Source organism: Pleurodeles waltl, chromosome 1_2, assembly GCF_031143425.1.
Source record: "Pleurodeles waltl isolate 20211129_DDA chromosome 1_2, aPleWal1.hap1.20221129, whole genome shotgun sequence".
Taxonomy (NCBI): Eukaryota; Metazoa; Chordata; class Amphibia; order Caudata; family Salamandridae; genus Pleurodeles; species Pleurodeles waltl.
Genome location: NC_090437.1, coordinates 478,596,994 through 478,613,677, shown reverse-complemented (window position 1 = coordinate 478,613,677; position 16,684 = coordinate 478,596,994). Strand labels below are relative to the sequence as shown.

Here is a 16,684-nt window from a genome sequence, read left to right as displayed (position 1 = left end):
GTTTGCATTTGTGTGGGACTCCTTTAAAGCAGTTAGAAGTGGTGCGGTCAGAGTGGCATAATCGAATACCCACTGCCTCACATAATTGCAGAGTCCTAAAAACGTCTGCATTTGTTTTGTGGTTGTGGTCTTAGACTTGTTCCTGATGCTCTCTACTCTGTCCGGTGTCACCCTCCTCCCATCTTTAGATATTATCTGTCCCAAATAGTGGACCTCTGCCTGCACGTATTGCAATTTATTTTTGTCCACTTTGTAACCTTTTTCTGCAAGCATGCATTGGAGACCAATGGTGTCATCTCTACATGTCTTCAGAAGCACTACAAACCATGATATCATCCACGTATTGTAACAGAGTACTCTTGCATTTTATATTTGCTAAATCCTGCTTCACTGTTCTGTTGAAAATGCTCGGGGACTCACAGTAGCCTCGTGGAAGACGCTGATAGCAGTATTGAGTCTGTCCAAATTTGAATCCAGTCAAATATTGGCTGTCAGAATGCAGTGGAATGCTGAAAAACGCAGATCGACCACTGAGAAATAAGTGGCTTCTTTAGGAATGTTTGTTAGTATGACTGATGGATCGGGTACCACTGGAAATTCTGGTACCACTACATTGTTTAGGGAGTGTAAATCCTGAATCATTCTCCAAGTACCCACCGTTGCTTATCAGAAAAATCGGGGTTTTGCACGGTGTCCACCTCTCATATATTACTCCCTGCTCAAGTAATGCTTGTAATGTAGGGAGGCTGTCCTCTTCTGCCTCCTTGGACAAGGGGTACTGGCGTATCATGGGCAGAATTGCTCCAGGTTTCAATGTCATTTTCACAGGCTCAGCCTCTTTGATCAGTCCCACATCATATGGACCCTTTGTCCCCAACACCTCTGCGATTTTTGCCAAATCTCTCTCTGTTATTGTTCTGTCTTGTGCATGTCTGGACACTGTTCTGTATTGTAACTGTACTCTAATGGCAATGTCCATCTCAAACACGACTGTCTCAATTAGTGGGCAATCATCAAATATTTCTTCGTCTGATATCTCTCTTAATTTAACTCCAGGATCTGTGAATATTATTGATGCCCACATCTCCTGTCTCCGGTCAGTTGCTATTAGCATGGCATATGTTGATCTTATTTCAAGGGCGGATATTTCCAATATCATTTTAGTTTCTTTTATGGGACACACAGGCTTGTAAGGTCTAAACAGCAGTTCCTGGTGTGTGCGCTATCAAGGCATATATACCGAGCAAAAAAGCCTCTGTATCTAGAGGAACCGCTCTGACCTGCTGTCCCAGCTCCTCATGAGCTACGGGGGGACAAGATCCTGCTCGGTGTGACACCTGGTGTGTAACATACCATTGACCCATCCTCCAGGAAGATGGTCATGTTCAATTTGCTCATTAGATCTCTCCCAAGAAGATTGGCTGGTGACTCTGGGGAATACAGTAGTTGTCCTTCAATTTGTTTATCTCCTGCAATCATGCTTACTGATTTGGTGAATGGAACCCTCCTCACAGCCCCAGAAAACCCTTGTGTGTCCATTGAGTTATAAGAAAGTGATAGTGTTCCTTCCTTTATACACAATTTGGTGGCCCCAGTGTTGATTAAAAACCTGTAGAGGCGACCTTCTATGGCTACAGTGGGTTCCTCATCTGACCTGCAGGTTACCGATAGGACTGGACACACAGTGGCCATCTGCGGGCTCTGTCATTGGGTATCATTTTGAGTTGGTGTTCTCCCGAATATTTGGGGTGATGCATAGAAGGGGTTGCCTCCTTGCACCGTTACTCCTCCCACCTGAACCTGTGCTTGCCCTCCCGTAGTGTTGTTGATACCTTGGGGCCCGCCCTGCGACATTGGCCATTGGGGTGCAATCCACTTGGCTTAGGGGCCCTGCATTGCTTTCTGCTGGGGTGCCCATTGCATCTGGTGAGGCCTCACCTGCCCCTGCGGGGTATTCCAACCTTGTACTCTCTCATCATTTTTTCCTGGCTCTGCATTCTCCTGCAAAATGGCCCATCTTACCACAATAATAACATTGTTGTCCTGCCATATAGCTTCCTTGTCTTTTCCCTTGTGTTGACCCTTGCTCTCCTGTAAAACTTCCCTGTTCCTTACTCGCATCACTTACTGGTTGTCCTCCTGGTGCCTGTACCTGTACTGGCGTTGTGACAGTCATTGGTGGTGCAGTCACAAGTGCCCCTTCTGTACCCGGCTTCTTACGTTTTTGTTGCACCAACTTCGCTGCGGCCCTTTCTGCCTGTTCTGTCCTTTCCTTGTCTTTTTCTTGTTTTTGCTTAAAATAATGTATCATGTGGGCCTGTACTTCAGGCCATGGTTTAGCCACTCCATCTAAGCTTGCTTGTATATCAGTGGAAAGGCCTCGCTTTAATACATTATAAAACAAAATTGCATTTCCTCCTGTGTTTTCCCAGTTACTTCCTACCTCCTGCACCCATCGTTCTTTCGTTCTAGTAATGAACTCTGCAATATCCTCAGTTGGCTTTATACTTTCTGCCATAAGGGCTCCAATGTCTGGTCTATCTGGATACGTCTGTCGAAGTGCATCCCAAGCATGTTGGCCGACATTGTTAAAAGATGTCCCTTCAAACTGTGTATTTATCAATGTCACTTGAGGGAACCCTGCCCTAACAAAAATTGTGTTTACTTCGTCTCCCACTAATGAGCTGAGCACATCACCTAAGGAAAGGTTGACCCCGGCAGTGTGTTTTTCAAAGCATCCTGTCCACTTTCCTGCGCCTTCAGACAGCAGGGGTAGTGCTCTTTTTAAATTCTCTTTGTCCATCTGAGGCCATGGCACGTACGTTGGCACTTGCCCTCCCTTAAAAATAAGGGGCAACTGAGTTATTGGTTGAGGGCTTCCCGACCTGAGACTTAACCTTGGATCTGGTCCAGTACTGCGTGTCACTTTAGTTTGTTTGTCTACGGGATACTTCTCCCAAACTGCAAGGCATTCTTGCATGTAGGGGTAGTTCCAGTCTTGGTCACCCTGTCCTTGCTGTATGCAATCTTCTGCAGTCGCTAAATCAAAGGGTTGAAAAGACCCTTGTCGGGCCATGGCTTCCTTCCTTCTCTTTTAGTCCACCTCTCAAATTCATCTGAGAAAGGGTGACAATAATAGCTACCCTCCTCTTGCTCTATTATCTCTATAGGTGTCAATTCTGACCTTGTTTTTAGGATTGACCGTCTTTTTGTATCTGTGGCACCTCTTGCTGTCATTACTAATTCTCGTGTAGGGCGTGGGCGAAAATTGTATAACCTTCTGTTAACCCCTTGTTCATGTGCACTCCTATTAAATCCATTGTCCCAATCCTCATCATCTTTTGCCCCTGTTACGACCTGTGAGCCATCTTGGGGCTCCTAATATTCTAGCGTCTCTACATCACCCTCCCATCCTTCTTCCTCTTCTATCCATTCCTCTGCTGCCTCTCTCAGTGTGTCTGCAGATGTCTCCAAGCCTAAGAATGACATGCCCTGTAGTCCATTGTCCCCGGAGGGGGGGCAAGGCTCCTAGATCGCTCTGCCTGTCTCACCGTATGTGGGAACTCACTTATTAGCCTGTCTCTCCCGCTCTGTTCAGGGTCGGCTCGAGGAGCAGATGGGATGGGAGCAGGGGTTGCCTTAGCTCCCTGCGCCTCTAACCTTTCCTTCTTAGGCTCAACCCGAACTGGATCTTGGTACCCTGCAGCTGGCAGAATAGGGTAAAGACCATAAGCTGGGGGCTCCCCTAGTGAATGTCCCGGGGATTCTGTTTGTGTTTGTGCCACTACCTCTTTGGGCACGGTTGATTTTACCTTTGTTTTTTCATGACAGAATACCCACCATAGTGACAGAATAGCTTCCCTCTTCTGTCTTTTCATTTTCTTATACGTTGAACAAATGTAAGTCAATGTGTGTTCAGCTGTGTTGTCATCAAATGTCCCTTCCTTTGGCCATGGTTGAGCATGATCCTCAGTGCCACTGCTTACAATATTTTAGTATTCTTTTCTTATCTGAAGGGAACGTTTTTATCATATGATCCAGAGGGGAATCCATGGTCCCCACAGGACGGGTGTTTCCTATGCATACCTCTTGCAGTCTGACCGCTACGCTGTGTATCTCTTGTCAGCTTTTGTCTCTCTTCTTAGTGTGTATTTACCTTTACCCCTGTTACTGACCTATAGCAGTGATGTGAAGGGAAAGTCCTACTCAGTATTACCTGACTTTACATATATTGTTGTGAGACTGAATTGGTGCATGTCAGCCATACTTATCGCCAATCTGTGTAACACCTCTTCTCTGGTGATGTCTGAAGCGGGTGAATTTATGGGGGGGTCTGAGTGGATTAGTACCTGACGCAATGCATGTTATAACGTTGTCATGTATGTAGATAACTACTTGTGGTGCTTGGGGATGTGTTGGGCCATTTTTTGTTTAAGATTGTGAAATTACAAATATCTGTGAGAAATGCATCAAGAAGAGCCTCTAATACAAGGGGTGATTATGTTATTATTTCAAAACGCGGGGTGTTGCATGGGCATGGGGGTTGCCAGTGAGCCCATTTAAATACTAATTTTAACTCAATGGTATCTGTTTCCTGCCACAGAGAATCATCAACCTCACTCAAAGGGATTTGTTATCAACCTTCACTTACTTTGGGATTGTTTATTCTGCCCCCCTGTGTTTTTATCTACACTTATTATTCCCCACTTACGGGACACTTGAAGGGTGTCTATTGGGATGTCAAAAATATGGCAGAGATCTCGCACCCTCTCCTCCTCACTTATATCTGACTGCGTGACAGCTGGTGGGGACACCTGCCATTTCTCTTTAACCTGACCCTTATGATTGTAAAACACTGTGCTATTTTTGTCCTCTTTCTTACTCATTACTCAGAAAATACATCCACTTGTTACTGTTGCGCTTTTTAGGTTTGAAACCAAGGGTCTGACTGTGCTCAGGGCAAAGTCAACTGACACCAACCATCAGGTTGTCCCTTTACCTAAACGTCAGACTCCCCACTGATATCTCAGCCTTGGTCGCTTTCCCTCAAAGATGCCTTACAGATGTTGTTAAATCTGGAAATTTGGTGAACCGGGCGTCTGACTCATTCAGAGCAAGGTCTGCTGGCACCGGTAAAGTGACCGTCTCTTACCATGTCAGACTACACACTTGTTACTCGGTCCACCTCACTACTTCTACTCTGACCCTCCGGATCTAACTGGGATACCTGGTAGGCATTCCCAAATGAATGTCTCTTCCAGGGGCTGCCCCCTGGGTAATGCACTGCTGCCTGGCGCACTAGCTAGTCTTCCGGTCTATCCGGGAAATAACAATTCATTTGTACCATACCACCAAAACATTGCATTTAACCCCCCCTAGCTAGTCTTCCGGTCTGACCGGGAAATCACAGTTCATTTTTAGCATAACAAAACATTGCATTTAAACCCCACATAAATCATGCATGCATTTTCTCATATTATAGTTTGAGCCAAGATATCATTGGAAAACTCTCAAGCCAATGGCTGGTAGAGGGTGGTCAGAAAAAGTCAGTGGTTGAAAGGAGCAGACCCAAAGACTACACTATGTATATTGTAAACAACAGGCCAGTTTGACAGCTGTGCTTTCAAACTCCAGACCTAAAGAAAAGCTTTTGCTTTATTTAAAATCAAAAAGCACCTTGGGATAAAAAAGGAACCGTACATTTGAAGAACCTCTGTCTCTCTTGCAAGATGTTTATAAAAGAGTCCCTAAAAATAGAAGATAACTCAGGTTTAAATGTTTTTGCATGACTGACGCCCAAACCAAATGTAAGTCCCAATGAGAAATGATGAAGGTTAATATAATACTGTAATATTGCAATCTATGATTCAGGTATCCTAACCAAATGTGAATGTCATGGGAAATGTTTTAATATTGCTATTTCCCCAATACAGGATTGTACATTCAGTATTGTTCCACATCAGTGAAAGACAGAAAACTTTTTTCCTGTGGACAAACCCTTCCACTTAAACCCCAATGAATTTTAAGTGTGTTCTGTGTCCTTTCCCACTGTGGGAGGGGAGATACGATTGTCCTTAACCAAAGCAAATCACTTTCCATTTCTAATGCATCAGTGGGTCTGAGAGGAGGTTGCTACTGCAAACAAATTCACAGGTTGTGTGGATGTTCACAAATTCTCAATTTAAATCCCATAATTTTCTGCTAACTTCCAACCACTTGTTTGAGGCTTATTACACCAAAATTATATATAGCCATGATGTGCAATTATAAATCAGTAAATGCCTTTGTAAGTGCTAGGTATCTATTTGCCCATATTGGACAAGCATAAAGACAGCCATTTTCTTATATAAATATTAGTTTGATGCCAAAGACTACTTTCTGAGTTGGGTCCACAGTTTTAGAGAGATCCATATGTGTTTTTTTCATCTTGATAAGGTGATTCTCACTACACAAGGCAATTTCTGAATTTTTATTCGCCTAATAAATATCACAATTTTCTTTTCTCTTGCTGTTAAGCGTACACTCAGTAGTCCCGTTGATAGGAGCAATTAAGTCATTCTTAAAACATGTTGACATGGTTTTTTTAGGGCATGTGAACTACATGGCAAGGGAAATCCAAGCAAGGAGTCCCCAGATTACTTGCGTCTTGAATTGAGTATAGACTCTAGAAAAGAGGTATGGTTGTAACAGTACATTTGTAAACAACACTGTATGGAGGTTTGATGGGCAACCACATGGAGCCCAAATCATACATTCTGCTGGTATTGCTGCAAGACTTTGATACTTATACTGACTTTCAGGGGGCTCAAGGACTTCTCAAAATCCAATCATTTCGTAGTGGACTCCTCCTCACTGTGTGTGAACTATTCAGCATTCTAATTTTACAGAATGTGAAGTGTAGAAAGTATACTGTGCCAGAGATGAAGGAGAGACTTGCTTGGTACTATCGGTGCACAGGGCATGGCTTGTTCAGTAAGGGATTCACTTAATTATTTAGGGTCTCAATCTTTATCCCTCTCAACAGGAGAACCTTAAAAATACTGCCAGCAAGATTTATGGATATACATGAGGCAATGCAAGAGGAAGCTGTTTAACTAGTTTTGAGCCTCTTATTTACTCTGATTTTTTTTGTTTTCATACTTGGCTGACCACTTACGAGTTAAATTTACTTAGGAGAGGATATTTCTTGTTCTGCCATCCATGGGATCGTTGAGCTGCCTGATCAGCTGTACCAGAGATTTGTTTTATTCTACCATTTATAACTTGGAGGTAGTATAGGTGTTCAGTGTGGGTACTCTTTGAGGGTGATAAAGACTTGCCCCTGCAAGGGAACTCCATAGTGCAGCCATTCTCAGGACATACCAAGCAATATTTTGCATCACACACATGCAGAAAGAAGCCATCATGGGGTCTGCATGGTGGACAGAAAACTAGGTCATTAGTCAAGTATTTAAAGAAACAATAAACAAAGTTAAAATGTAGTTAGCTTAACCTAAATATTTATGAGACACATATGTTGAGTTATTACATATACCTGGGCCACTTTTTCGTGATGACACTGTACTGGTGCTGCTATACTTAGCATTTCCTCTGAATCTTTTACTTTGGCTTCAATATGTGCACACATGCTATAGAATCAACTAGAGTGGCAATATTATGATTGACTCCAAGTTGGATACCTAGGCTGGTAGAACCACCACTGTGGAGACATCTTTGTTTTTTCTGCTCTTGCCATTAGAGCTCACTCCTCCCCTAAGAAGAGTGACATGCTGTAACCCATACCTTGGGAAACTTGATAACTTGAAGCCTGTGGCTTCTAAATCAGAGATGACACTTAAATCGGATGTTTATACGTGGAAATGGCAGAGAGCAGGTTCATTGGAGGCACATGGGGGGGGGGGGCGGGTTGACTACATCTGTCTTTGCAACTTTAGATTTAAGATACACAGAATTGAGAGTGATGGTTCCCACTACACTGGATTGCCTGTTATTGGGAAAATCCAGAGTGTACTCTAGGCCCGTTGCGTTCACGTTACAAATCCTCAATCATTTACATTTGTGTGATCCACAGTACTCTCCTTTCTAGAAAACTAGGTTACACAGGTTACATATTAATGCCTTAGGAATCTCAGAAATGTGGTTCTGTCCATCCCTTAACACAGGATTACCAACAGATGAAGTTGGTCTTTCAGAAATGCCACTGCCAGTTAAGGGTCCTTCATCCCATCTTCTCCTCCAACTCTGTGAGCAGCAAACTGAACTGTTGTAAATTATTTAACGTCTGCACTTTGGGCAAAGTTTGCAGTGCCCACTACTAAAAATACTATGGTCTGTTACTACAACCACCACATTCATTCCTGCAGTATTATTTGCACTAGTGCCTCTTTTCCCTTCCACTAAATGTCCTACATGAATGGGGTAGACTGCCTTGTCCACCTTGACCTACCATGAGGGCATTTGCTTCCTGGCCTTAAACACTATGAACTTTGATACGTGTGTAGCACTAAAAAAGTAGATATGGGTACCGCTATGCACCAGTGACATTTTTGCACCTCATCTTGTGATGCTCCCCAGATACCCATGTTGTCTGTGTAAAAACATCTGCAAAAATAAATTTAATGCAGGAATGTTCATGTTTTGTGCTTATATTGTCTTGTGTAAGGTGATGCAGAAAAGAACTCCGCTTGTGCCTGCTATTTTTTTAGATGGAACTGCATTCATTGGAAGCCACTCTTTAGAGTTGATGGAGCAGGGGCCACACATCAATATGTATCTAGAGTTAAACACAAAAAGGTATATCGGGCACCTGAGAGATTCCAACTCCACAGGTCTCCAATGCTATACCCTAGAGCAGCATTTGGTACTACGGAAACTGTTTCACCTACCAACTCCACCTAGGAGTTGTGGATAGTCAGTTACAAGAAGATAATATATGTTGTGGCTTTTCTCCCCAGGAATCGATGCTTCAGAGTACTGCTAACTATATGACAATATGGCCAATGTGTTTTCTCTGCTGCGTTTACAACACTTTTCGTCCAGAATGGAGATTAGATTAATCAGGAGCGCTGAAACTAGGGGTGTTGAAGATGCTGCAGCACCCCAGAATTATCCTACTGGAGTTCAGTAGTAGGATGATAACTAAAGAGTTCTTTAAATTTTGGTTTTATCTTGTAGCCTTTGCTGTGCATTCAAATACAGAGGTCAAACAACAGCCAATGTCTTGCAAATTTCCCCTTAATCCTTTCTTTTAACATGAAGATTAGTGTTTACCTTTCTTTTAGTACCAAGTGAGTGAATTTTGACACCAAGTGACAACTCTCCTGTGGTAAATAGTGTGAAAGGAGAAGTCTGCAGTTTGTTAAATGTGCATACACACAACAACATTGAAATAGTTTCAAATTAACTTTTCAAGTATTTCAGAATATCTTAACAGCAAGCGAAGAGCAAATAAGGAACACTGTTGTTTTCTGACTTGTGAGGGATACAAAGATCAAAATAATTGAATACACTTTACTTAACAGATAAATACACACAGAAACCAAATTTCCACAAGTTATTTTGTGTGTGTTATATATGTTTAGTAGTAACACTGCATATGCAAAAAGTGATGGACGGAATGCTGAACAATGTCACACATTCACCCCAGTACAGAGATCTGGCCATAAATCCATCGTTTTTTTGCTACCCATGCAATTCCAGTTTTGACCCAGCCATATGCAAATCTGCCTTGACCCTGTTCCCCATGGGAACAGCCCAGCCCGAACTGCCAAGCCAGGTCCTCCCTGGACTGGAAACAAGCATCCTGGGACCGGTTTCAGGCAGTGCTTTAAATGGGCCGGTACTCTCCGGTACTGAGTACCGGCACTTTTTTATTTTGAGAGGGAGAGTACCGGCATATCTCACGAAAAATGTAATACTTTTAATTGGAGAGTACCGGCACTTCTCGGAAACAAGCAGGTACTCGGGTACAGAGTACCTGCACTTCTTTTTTTCCATTTAAAGCACTGGTTTCAGGGTATCACCCTTCATCAGCCAGACTAGCTCGACTCCAGTGGCATAGGGAGCAAGGGACTCACGTCTGGGCATACCCTTCCCAGTTAGGGCAACAAATGCAAAAAGAACAAGTGATGGACGAAATGCAAACATTCACCTCCAGTACAGAGATCTGGGCCTAAATTTTTTGCTACCTATGCCATTCCAGAAAAACATAGACATTTAGTTAAAGAAACAAAACAAATGTTACTGGAATGTTATAGTTAGGCTCAAATTTTAAACGTACGAAACCATAGAAATTCACCAGTGATAGTTAGAGTTATCGCAAGTAACTGTAGCTCGCGCCTTCAGCATGCAGTGCTAATTACCACACTTATTACGGCACTCAGGACATCTTTTATAACATAATTGATAATACCAGTGTAATATTTGAAGTAACATTTTTGACTGAAAAACTGTGCCTGGCAGGGGTGTGAGTTATAGCTACCTTAGGGCACGAGTTATAGTTATTGGGGATAACTATAACTGGTGAACTTCTATGGTTTCGTACATTTAAAATGTAAGCCTAACTATAACGTCCCTGTAACCTTTGTTTTTTTCAGTGAATTTTATTTAATTTGGAAACAAATATAAATTAAAAAAATAAACCTTTTAATTTTGATCAGAAGGTTGGTGGTTTTCTAAATTTAATTGAAGCCACACATCGTCCAAAAAACTGTGTTTTGTTTGATGCACCTGCACTGCTCCCACGAATCAATCTGAAAATACTAATTTCAATTTTAGCCTCCAATTTCAAATTCCTTGACATCTACAGTACGTTTTGAAATTTTCATTTCTACATTTAGCCACTTTATTTATATACACTTTATTAATCTGTTAATATTATGTAAGTTTCTAAGCAGTAGCGGACCCCCTGAGGAGGCTTTGCAGACCCCACCTTCACTGGACCACGAGTTGGGAACCACTGACCTAATGTACTCCACAACCCCTACCACACTGCTGCTGAATGAACATGGCTCATTTGCTACACTTATGTAGTGCTATAGTTTAATTTTTCACAAACTCTGTGATGTCGGTGACGGAGAACTGATGGCAGCACCCCACACTCTAAAAAAAAGTGTTGCAGCAGCATTGGATTTGATACATCACCCAACCACTGTCAGTCTCAAGCCACTGTTATCTTAAGTTGTGGAACATCCTAGATTTATCATGACTTAAAATAAAACAATCGTGAAATATCTCATACTATTAATGACAAAGGATAGTATAAGGCTTTAATGATGTATTTGGAGATGATAAAGCACAGTTACCGAACAGTAATTATTACATGTAGAAATTATGGACAAAGACTTCATGGGGATACCCTAACTTTAAGATACAAAGCTATTGTTAGCATAAGAAATACAAATGTATATAAACAAGCACTGGCAAAGCCAATAGGTCTCGGTGATGCTAGAGCTATTGACTTTGTCAGTGTTTATGTAGTTTAGCCAAGAGCACACAATTTAAGTGTGTAAGTAAATTTTTGTATGATACAGAAGTGACTTTCTTCTATATAAAACCTGTCTGGACCTTAAAAAAAAAAAGGATGCCAGGGGGGTGTAATGCACAATTAAAACGATATGTAATGCTTTCAGACTTTCAAGGCATTCGAATGATTAAAAATGAATGTTTTCTCTTATTTTAAATATCTGTACATACTGAGAATAGATTATGGCCATGCACCTACAGTTCGCTGAAAATACCTTTTTGTGCTATGTTTAACAAGCGAGCAATGCTTGCAACCCCAAACTGCAACATTATTTTACATACTCAGCAACCAAATATTAAAAAGAAATGTGAACGCCATATTACCGTAACTAAACACGTTAAGAACCTCTGAACAATAATGTGAAATGTTGACTATGTAGTAACAGCTGGCATGGTTAGGTTTCCTGAAATGTCATAATTTAATTAGGATGAGCATTGGCATATTGAAAATATATAATTATGTCCAGCATCAAACAACTTATAGTTATTTCATAAATGGGGGTAGCCACAAACATTGGCAAACAGAAAATGTAAATATTATCGAGTCAGAAAATTCTGTAGTTGCCATATTTAATTTATTTTGTCAAAATTCCTCGACAGACAATTAACACCAACTGATTCAAAAACAATTCACGTAAAAAAACAATTAGGCAACTGTAGTAAACAGGTGGAAATAAGTGCAGTATTTTTTCACTTTACGGGCATTTCTTTTTTCAGTACAGGGCGGCCAAAAACTTGAGGTTGTACAATGAAATATCACGGCTCTTTTTACTACACTTAGCTCTCATAGCATTCCAAGCAGCTTAATTTCTGTCTGTATCTAAAGTAGAACATTGTTTTATCTTGACAGTTAAGAGAGCAACGGTCTTCATACGTTGTTGTTAGCAAAACGAGTGAAAAGTAATGCTTTCTGCACCATCCACTAGAAGCAGAAATCCTCTTCAGAAAAAAATGCAACAGAACGCAGCAGCCTTCATTTTGGAAGACGCTGTTTGGTAGGAACCTCATCTATTAAACAAACACCATAAAGGCTGCTTACAACTTAAAACAAGTACTTGTAGGTTGCTCGCACTAACACATCACTGTTCCCGGCTCCACTGAGTTTGTTGCTTTGCTGTGCTTCTATGTTTTGCCACCGTCTGTATTTTTGGCCCCGTTTCTGTCATTACTCCTGGTTTAGGCTAAGGAAGTGCCCACTGCTCTTTGGCCTAAATGTATGGCAATGCTACATAAATACATCACACACACAAACATATTCTTTTTTAGGGGGTGACAATTTAGCTTTTAAACAATATTAGTGAAATAAATATCTTTAAAAATAATCTTTGTAACCACTCGTTACTGATTCACTTGTGATAAACATGTAAGTGTGGTAAGATAGAACTTATGTTTAATAATGCAGGGTTTCACCAACCAATAATTCCCTTGTTAGCCACAATCAATGTAATGTCCCATACAACTCAAAGCACACAACTTTAAACTACACCACACATAGGGAACAGAACAATAACTTTGCATGAGAATCACAGTGCAAAATTCAGCACATGGCATGAAAACTAACGAATCCTAATGAATGGCTAAATCACTAACACCGGGCTACTCATACTATACAAAACATATGTCTTGCATTTTCTTTACCTCTGACGATATGATGGTCTATTCAAGGAGAAGCCAAAAATCTGTACTACATTTTCAGTGTACAGACCGGAGACATGTTCGCTTACCTCTGTTTGATGCAGTACTAATGCAAGGCTGAGCTAATGCCACACTTTTTTTCGATCACCAATGCATGACATAATCTACACACATGACTAGGATAGGAGCAGCCCTGCTCTGCATGTTTTTTAACGCTTACACCTGCAAATGTACCCGGTGCACATATAAAAGTAAAATATTAGCTGAATCACGCATGTGCTGCAAAACATGCAGTTTCTGCACTGTGGTACTGATAGAGCTGCCTGCCTGTGATGTGATGCGTGTGGCTCTGGTTGGTTAACCGCAGAAAGGCTTGTCAGAATATTCTGTCAGTTGCATGTGATCCCCAGAAACTGTTACTCGGAGGGCTGGCACACCTCTTCATGCAGAGGAAGATGCGGGTGTTGTAAGTGAAGTGAAGCCTGGCAGCACAGTGAAGTATATAGCTGTGCATGTCGAGCAGCCTCAGGGTGCACAAACAGTGGGTCGCAGCAAAAGGTCTCAACACCGGGAGCCTCCCCATGACAAAAAAAGACACCCTCTGCATGCAAATGTGAGACGCAATCTCGCACCGACAAAAGAGCTCACTCTTGAGTATGAAACTCCATCTCAAAAACATCCCCCTCACTGACAAAAGAGCTCACTCTCAGCTGCGATAACTGTAGCCGAAAAAGTGGCAGGGGCCTCGATCCCTCGCTTGCCATATTCTTTTTTATTTTAATAAACAGCAAATGTGACGAGATAAGAACAAGAATTACTGCCCTATTTACAGAAAAGCTTTGTCGACAGTGAGATATTTTCATTAAGAGACACGCGTGCCTAACACTGGATTGCTTTAAAGTGGCTTCTAATTGTGAACCAGGGATTAAATGGGGATGGGTTAACTAAGGATAAGGCTTTAGACAATGGACTGGGATTATCCTAAATGCAATGAAACCCCTGGCATCGCACGCTTTAATTACACTGGGGCAGATGGATGTAAAGTCAGATAAAGAAAAGGAAACAAGCGTCCTCGGGGAAACAGCGTCTGACATTTGATCTTGGTCTATGAATGAACAGCAAATGCGACAAGATAAAAACAAGAGTTACAGCCCTGTTTATAGAAAGGCTCAGAGCGAGTGAAAACAAAGAGCGCTTGTGTCAGCTGCTCTTAGCCAAAGAAAAAAGACGTTTGTAAAGCAGTTTCTAAAACGGGACAAACGTAAGACCACAAGTAATAGGGCAGTGCTCTCTGGATGGGGACAACTCACGAAAAGAAGGGAGAAATATAAAAGATTAACGACTTGGAAGGTAGACTTTTTAAAGGACACTCGAATAAACAAATAAAAAGCAATGGGCGAGCTGTAAGCCTACAAAGTATATGTATCATGTCTCGAAGAGACAGCGCAAGCTGAGATCTGAAAAGGGATAGGGATTATATGTTAAACAAGAAGTGGTGTGTAGATAGTGTAATTCTAAGAAACAGGTCGAAGCACTGTGTAATAGTATGAAATATACATGGTCAATCTAAATCTGTTTTTTTACTGCAGGAATTACAAATTTTGAAAACTGCCTTCAAATTCCCTTTGTGTGCCTATGGAATTTCCTTCCCTGCCTGCAGTAAAGAGTCAAAGGTGTAAAGTGCTGGGAAAACAGCTAGTAGCATGAGTAAGGAAGCAGGAATGAATAAAGGCAGGGCAGCATCACTGACACTAAACATCTGTTATTCGGCAACAAGATACCTTTCTGGGTGAACATGCATTTAAAAATACAAAGTATGTTATTGCAGTTGAGGCTGAGAGAGAAACAAATGTAAGATATTGGCAGCTCATCTAAACTGTAGACAGAGATGAGTTGTGTGCATCCGTGTGGTCCTACAGCATTACACAGTCATCCACTGGGGCTGTCTTCCCTCCCCTAATTTTCAAGAATTTCCGCACTACCACTCATTCCCGTGACTAAATTTAGGTGGTGCATGTGCATGCTAAGGCCCACAAGTACACATTAGGGAACCAAGGGGCAGATTTACTAAGATTTGATGCAATGTCTTACAGCAGAGTTGCTGCGCTGTGTTGCGTCAGAGGGGGAGAGCGGAACAGTGCCATAACTACTAAGATAAGGAGCTGTTTATCCCCCTGTGCTGTTCCACTTTTGTCTGCCTTGCACCACTCACACACCCTTGCAGTTTAGTGCAAGGGTGTGTGCGTGATGTCTGGCATCCGGTTTGAACTGGAAGACATAGTTTAATACTTTTCCAAGTCTGTATGTGTGCTGTAGAAAGTTAGAAGTTTGGAGAAAAGAAAATGTTTCTCCAACATTATCCCTTCCACAAGGAGGTTGATCTCTACCCACATTCCTGTCTACCAAATCTAGTAGCTAGTGGTATACTTCAGAAACAATTGGTGGTCGTTTAGGTATGTCCATTCACCACCCATGGTATGTCTCTTTGATGTTAAATAGTGTCTATACCACCAGGTGTTACTTCAGGGGTGCTTTTTTGCTGGAAAGTAAATCCCGATCCCATACATTGTGCTAATTTGCGCCACTTTTGTGACACAAACCTGGTGCTTAGTGTTAATGCATCTTGGCCCATAAAGATAAACTAACAAAAATACAGGAATGCTCAAGTCAATGCACTGAGTGCAGTACAACGAATTATGTTCCCTTTGGCATTAAACTATGAGATCTTAAAGTATGTTCTCACCTCAATCACTGCAGGTCTTAATTTTCAGGTTTTCACTGCAGATCACAACTTTTTTTCGGAAATTTAAATAAGTCCCGTTCATTTTAAAATATTTTCCTGTTCATTCTGACTGTTGCTAGCCATTGAGCATTGTGGCATTCGCATTTACAGCGTTATGTGAAATGTAACTATTAATCCAGGCAAGCCCTTGAACAGTCGGATTAACACAGACCATCAAGTTGCACAAATTAAACCTGCAGAAGCTAAACTCTGTATTGGGTTTACTGCAGATATTATGAGAATTGGTTGAATTTATCATATTCTTTTTGTGTTTTTTCCACAGACAGAGGCCAACCTCCGACGCCTTCGTGATCCACTTCAACTGAAGCTCCCCATTCAGCAATTAGGTGCGGACCATTGAAGGAAACATATCTATTCTTTTATCCTTGTTTTTAAAGGTGCACTTCTTTGCTTTAAAGTTCAAAATAGTTTGTGTAAGCAGACGGAAACTGCATACATTTGTTCAAGTGTTAAGGAAATTATTCTGAGCATTGTTTTAATAAAGAACCAAAAAAAACTTGCTAAAAGTGCTGTTGTTCGTTATTTTGGGAAAGTGTTTGTCTTAATGGTGTCACAGTGTGTCCTGATCTTTAATAAGAAACTGCTCTGGTACAAAGCATATTGTCCGGCAGCACTTCGGTTGAGAATATGGCAAATGCAAATTCAAATATATTGCATATTAGGGATGTTGCACACTGCTTTGTATGGGTAAGATTAACCTACAGATGAAAACCCTCCTTGAAA

General features: G+C 41.5%; 1 protein-coding gene across 1 annotated transcript in view; it reads left to right on the top strand.

Annotated features, from left to right (window-relative positions):
* MCUB (mitochondrial calcium uniporter dominant negative subunit beta) overlaps positions 1-16,467 on the top strand; it is a 408,993-nt gene extending 392,526 nt beyond the window's left edge. The window contains exon 8 of the mRNA XM_069241124.1: positions 16,224-16,467. Coding sequence (XP_069097225.1) covers positions 16,224-16,301 — 78 coding nt within the window. The 3' untranslated portion in view covers positions 16,302-16,467. The remainder of the gene's footprint in view (positions 1-16,223) is intronic.
* The last annotated feature ends 217 nt before the right edge of the window (positions 16,468-16,684 follow it).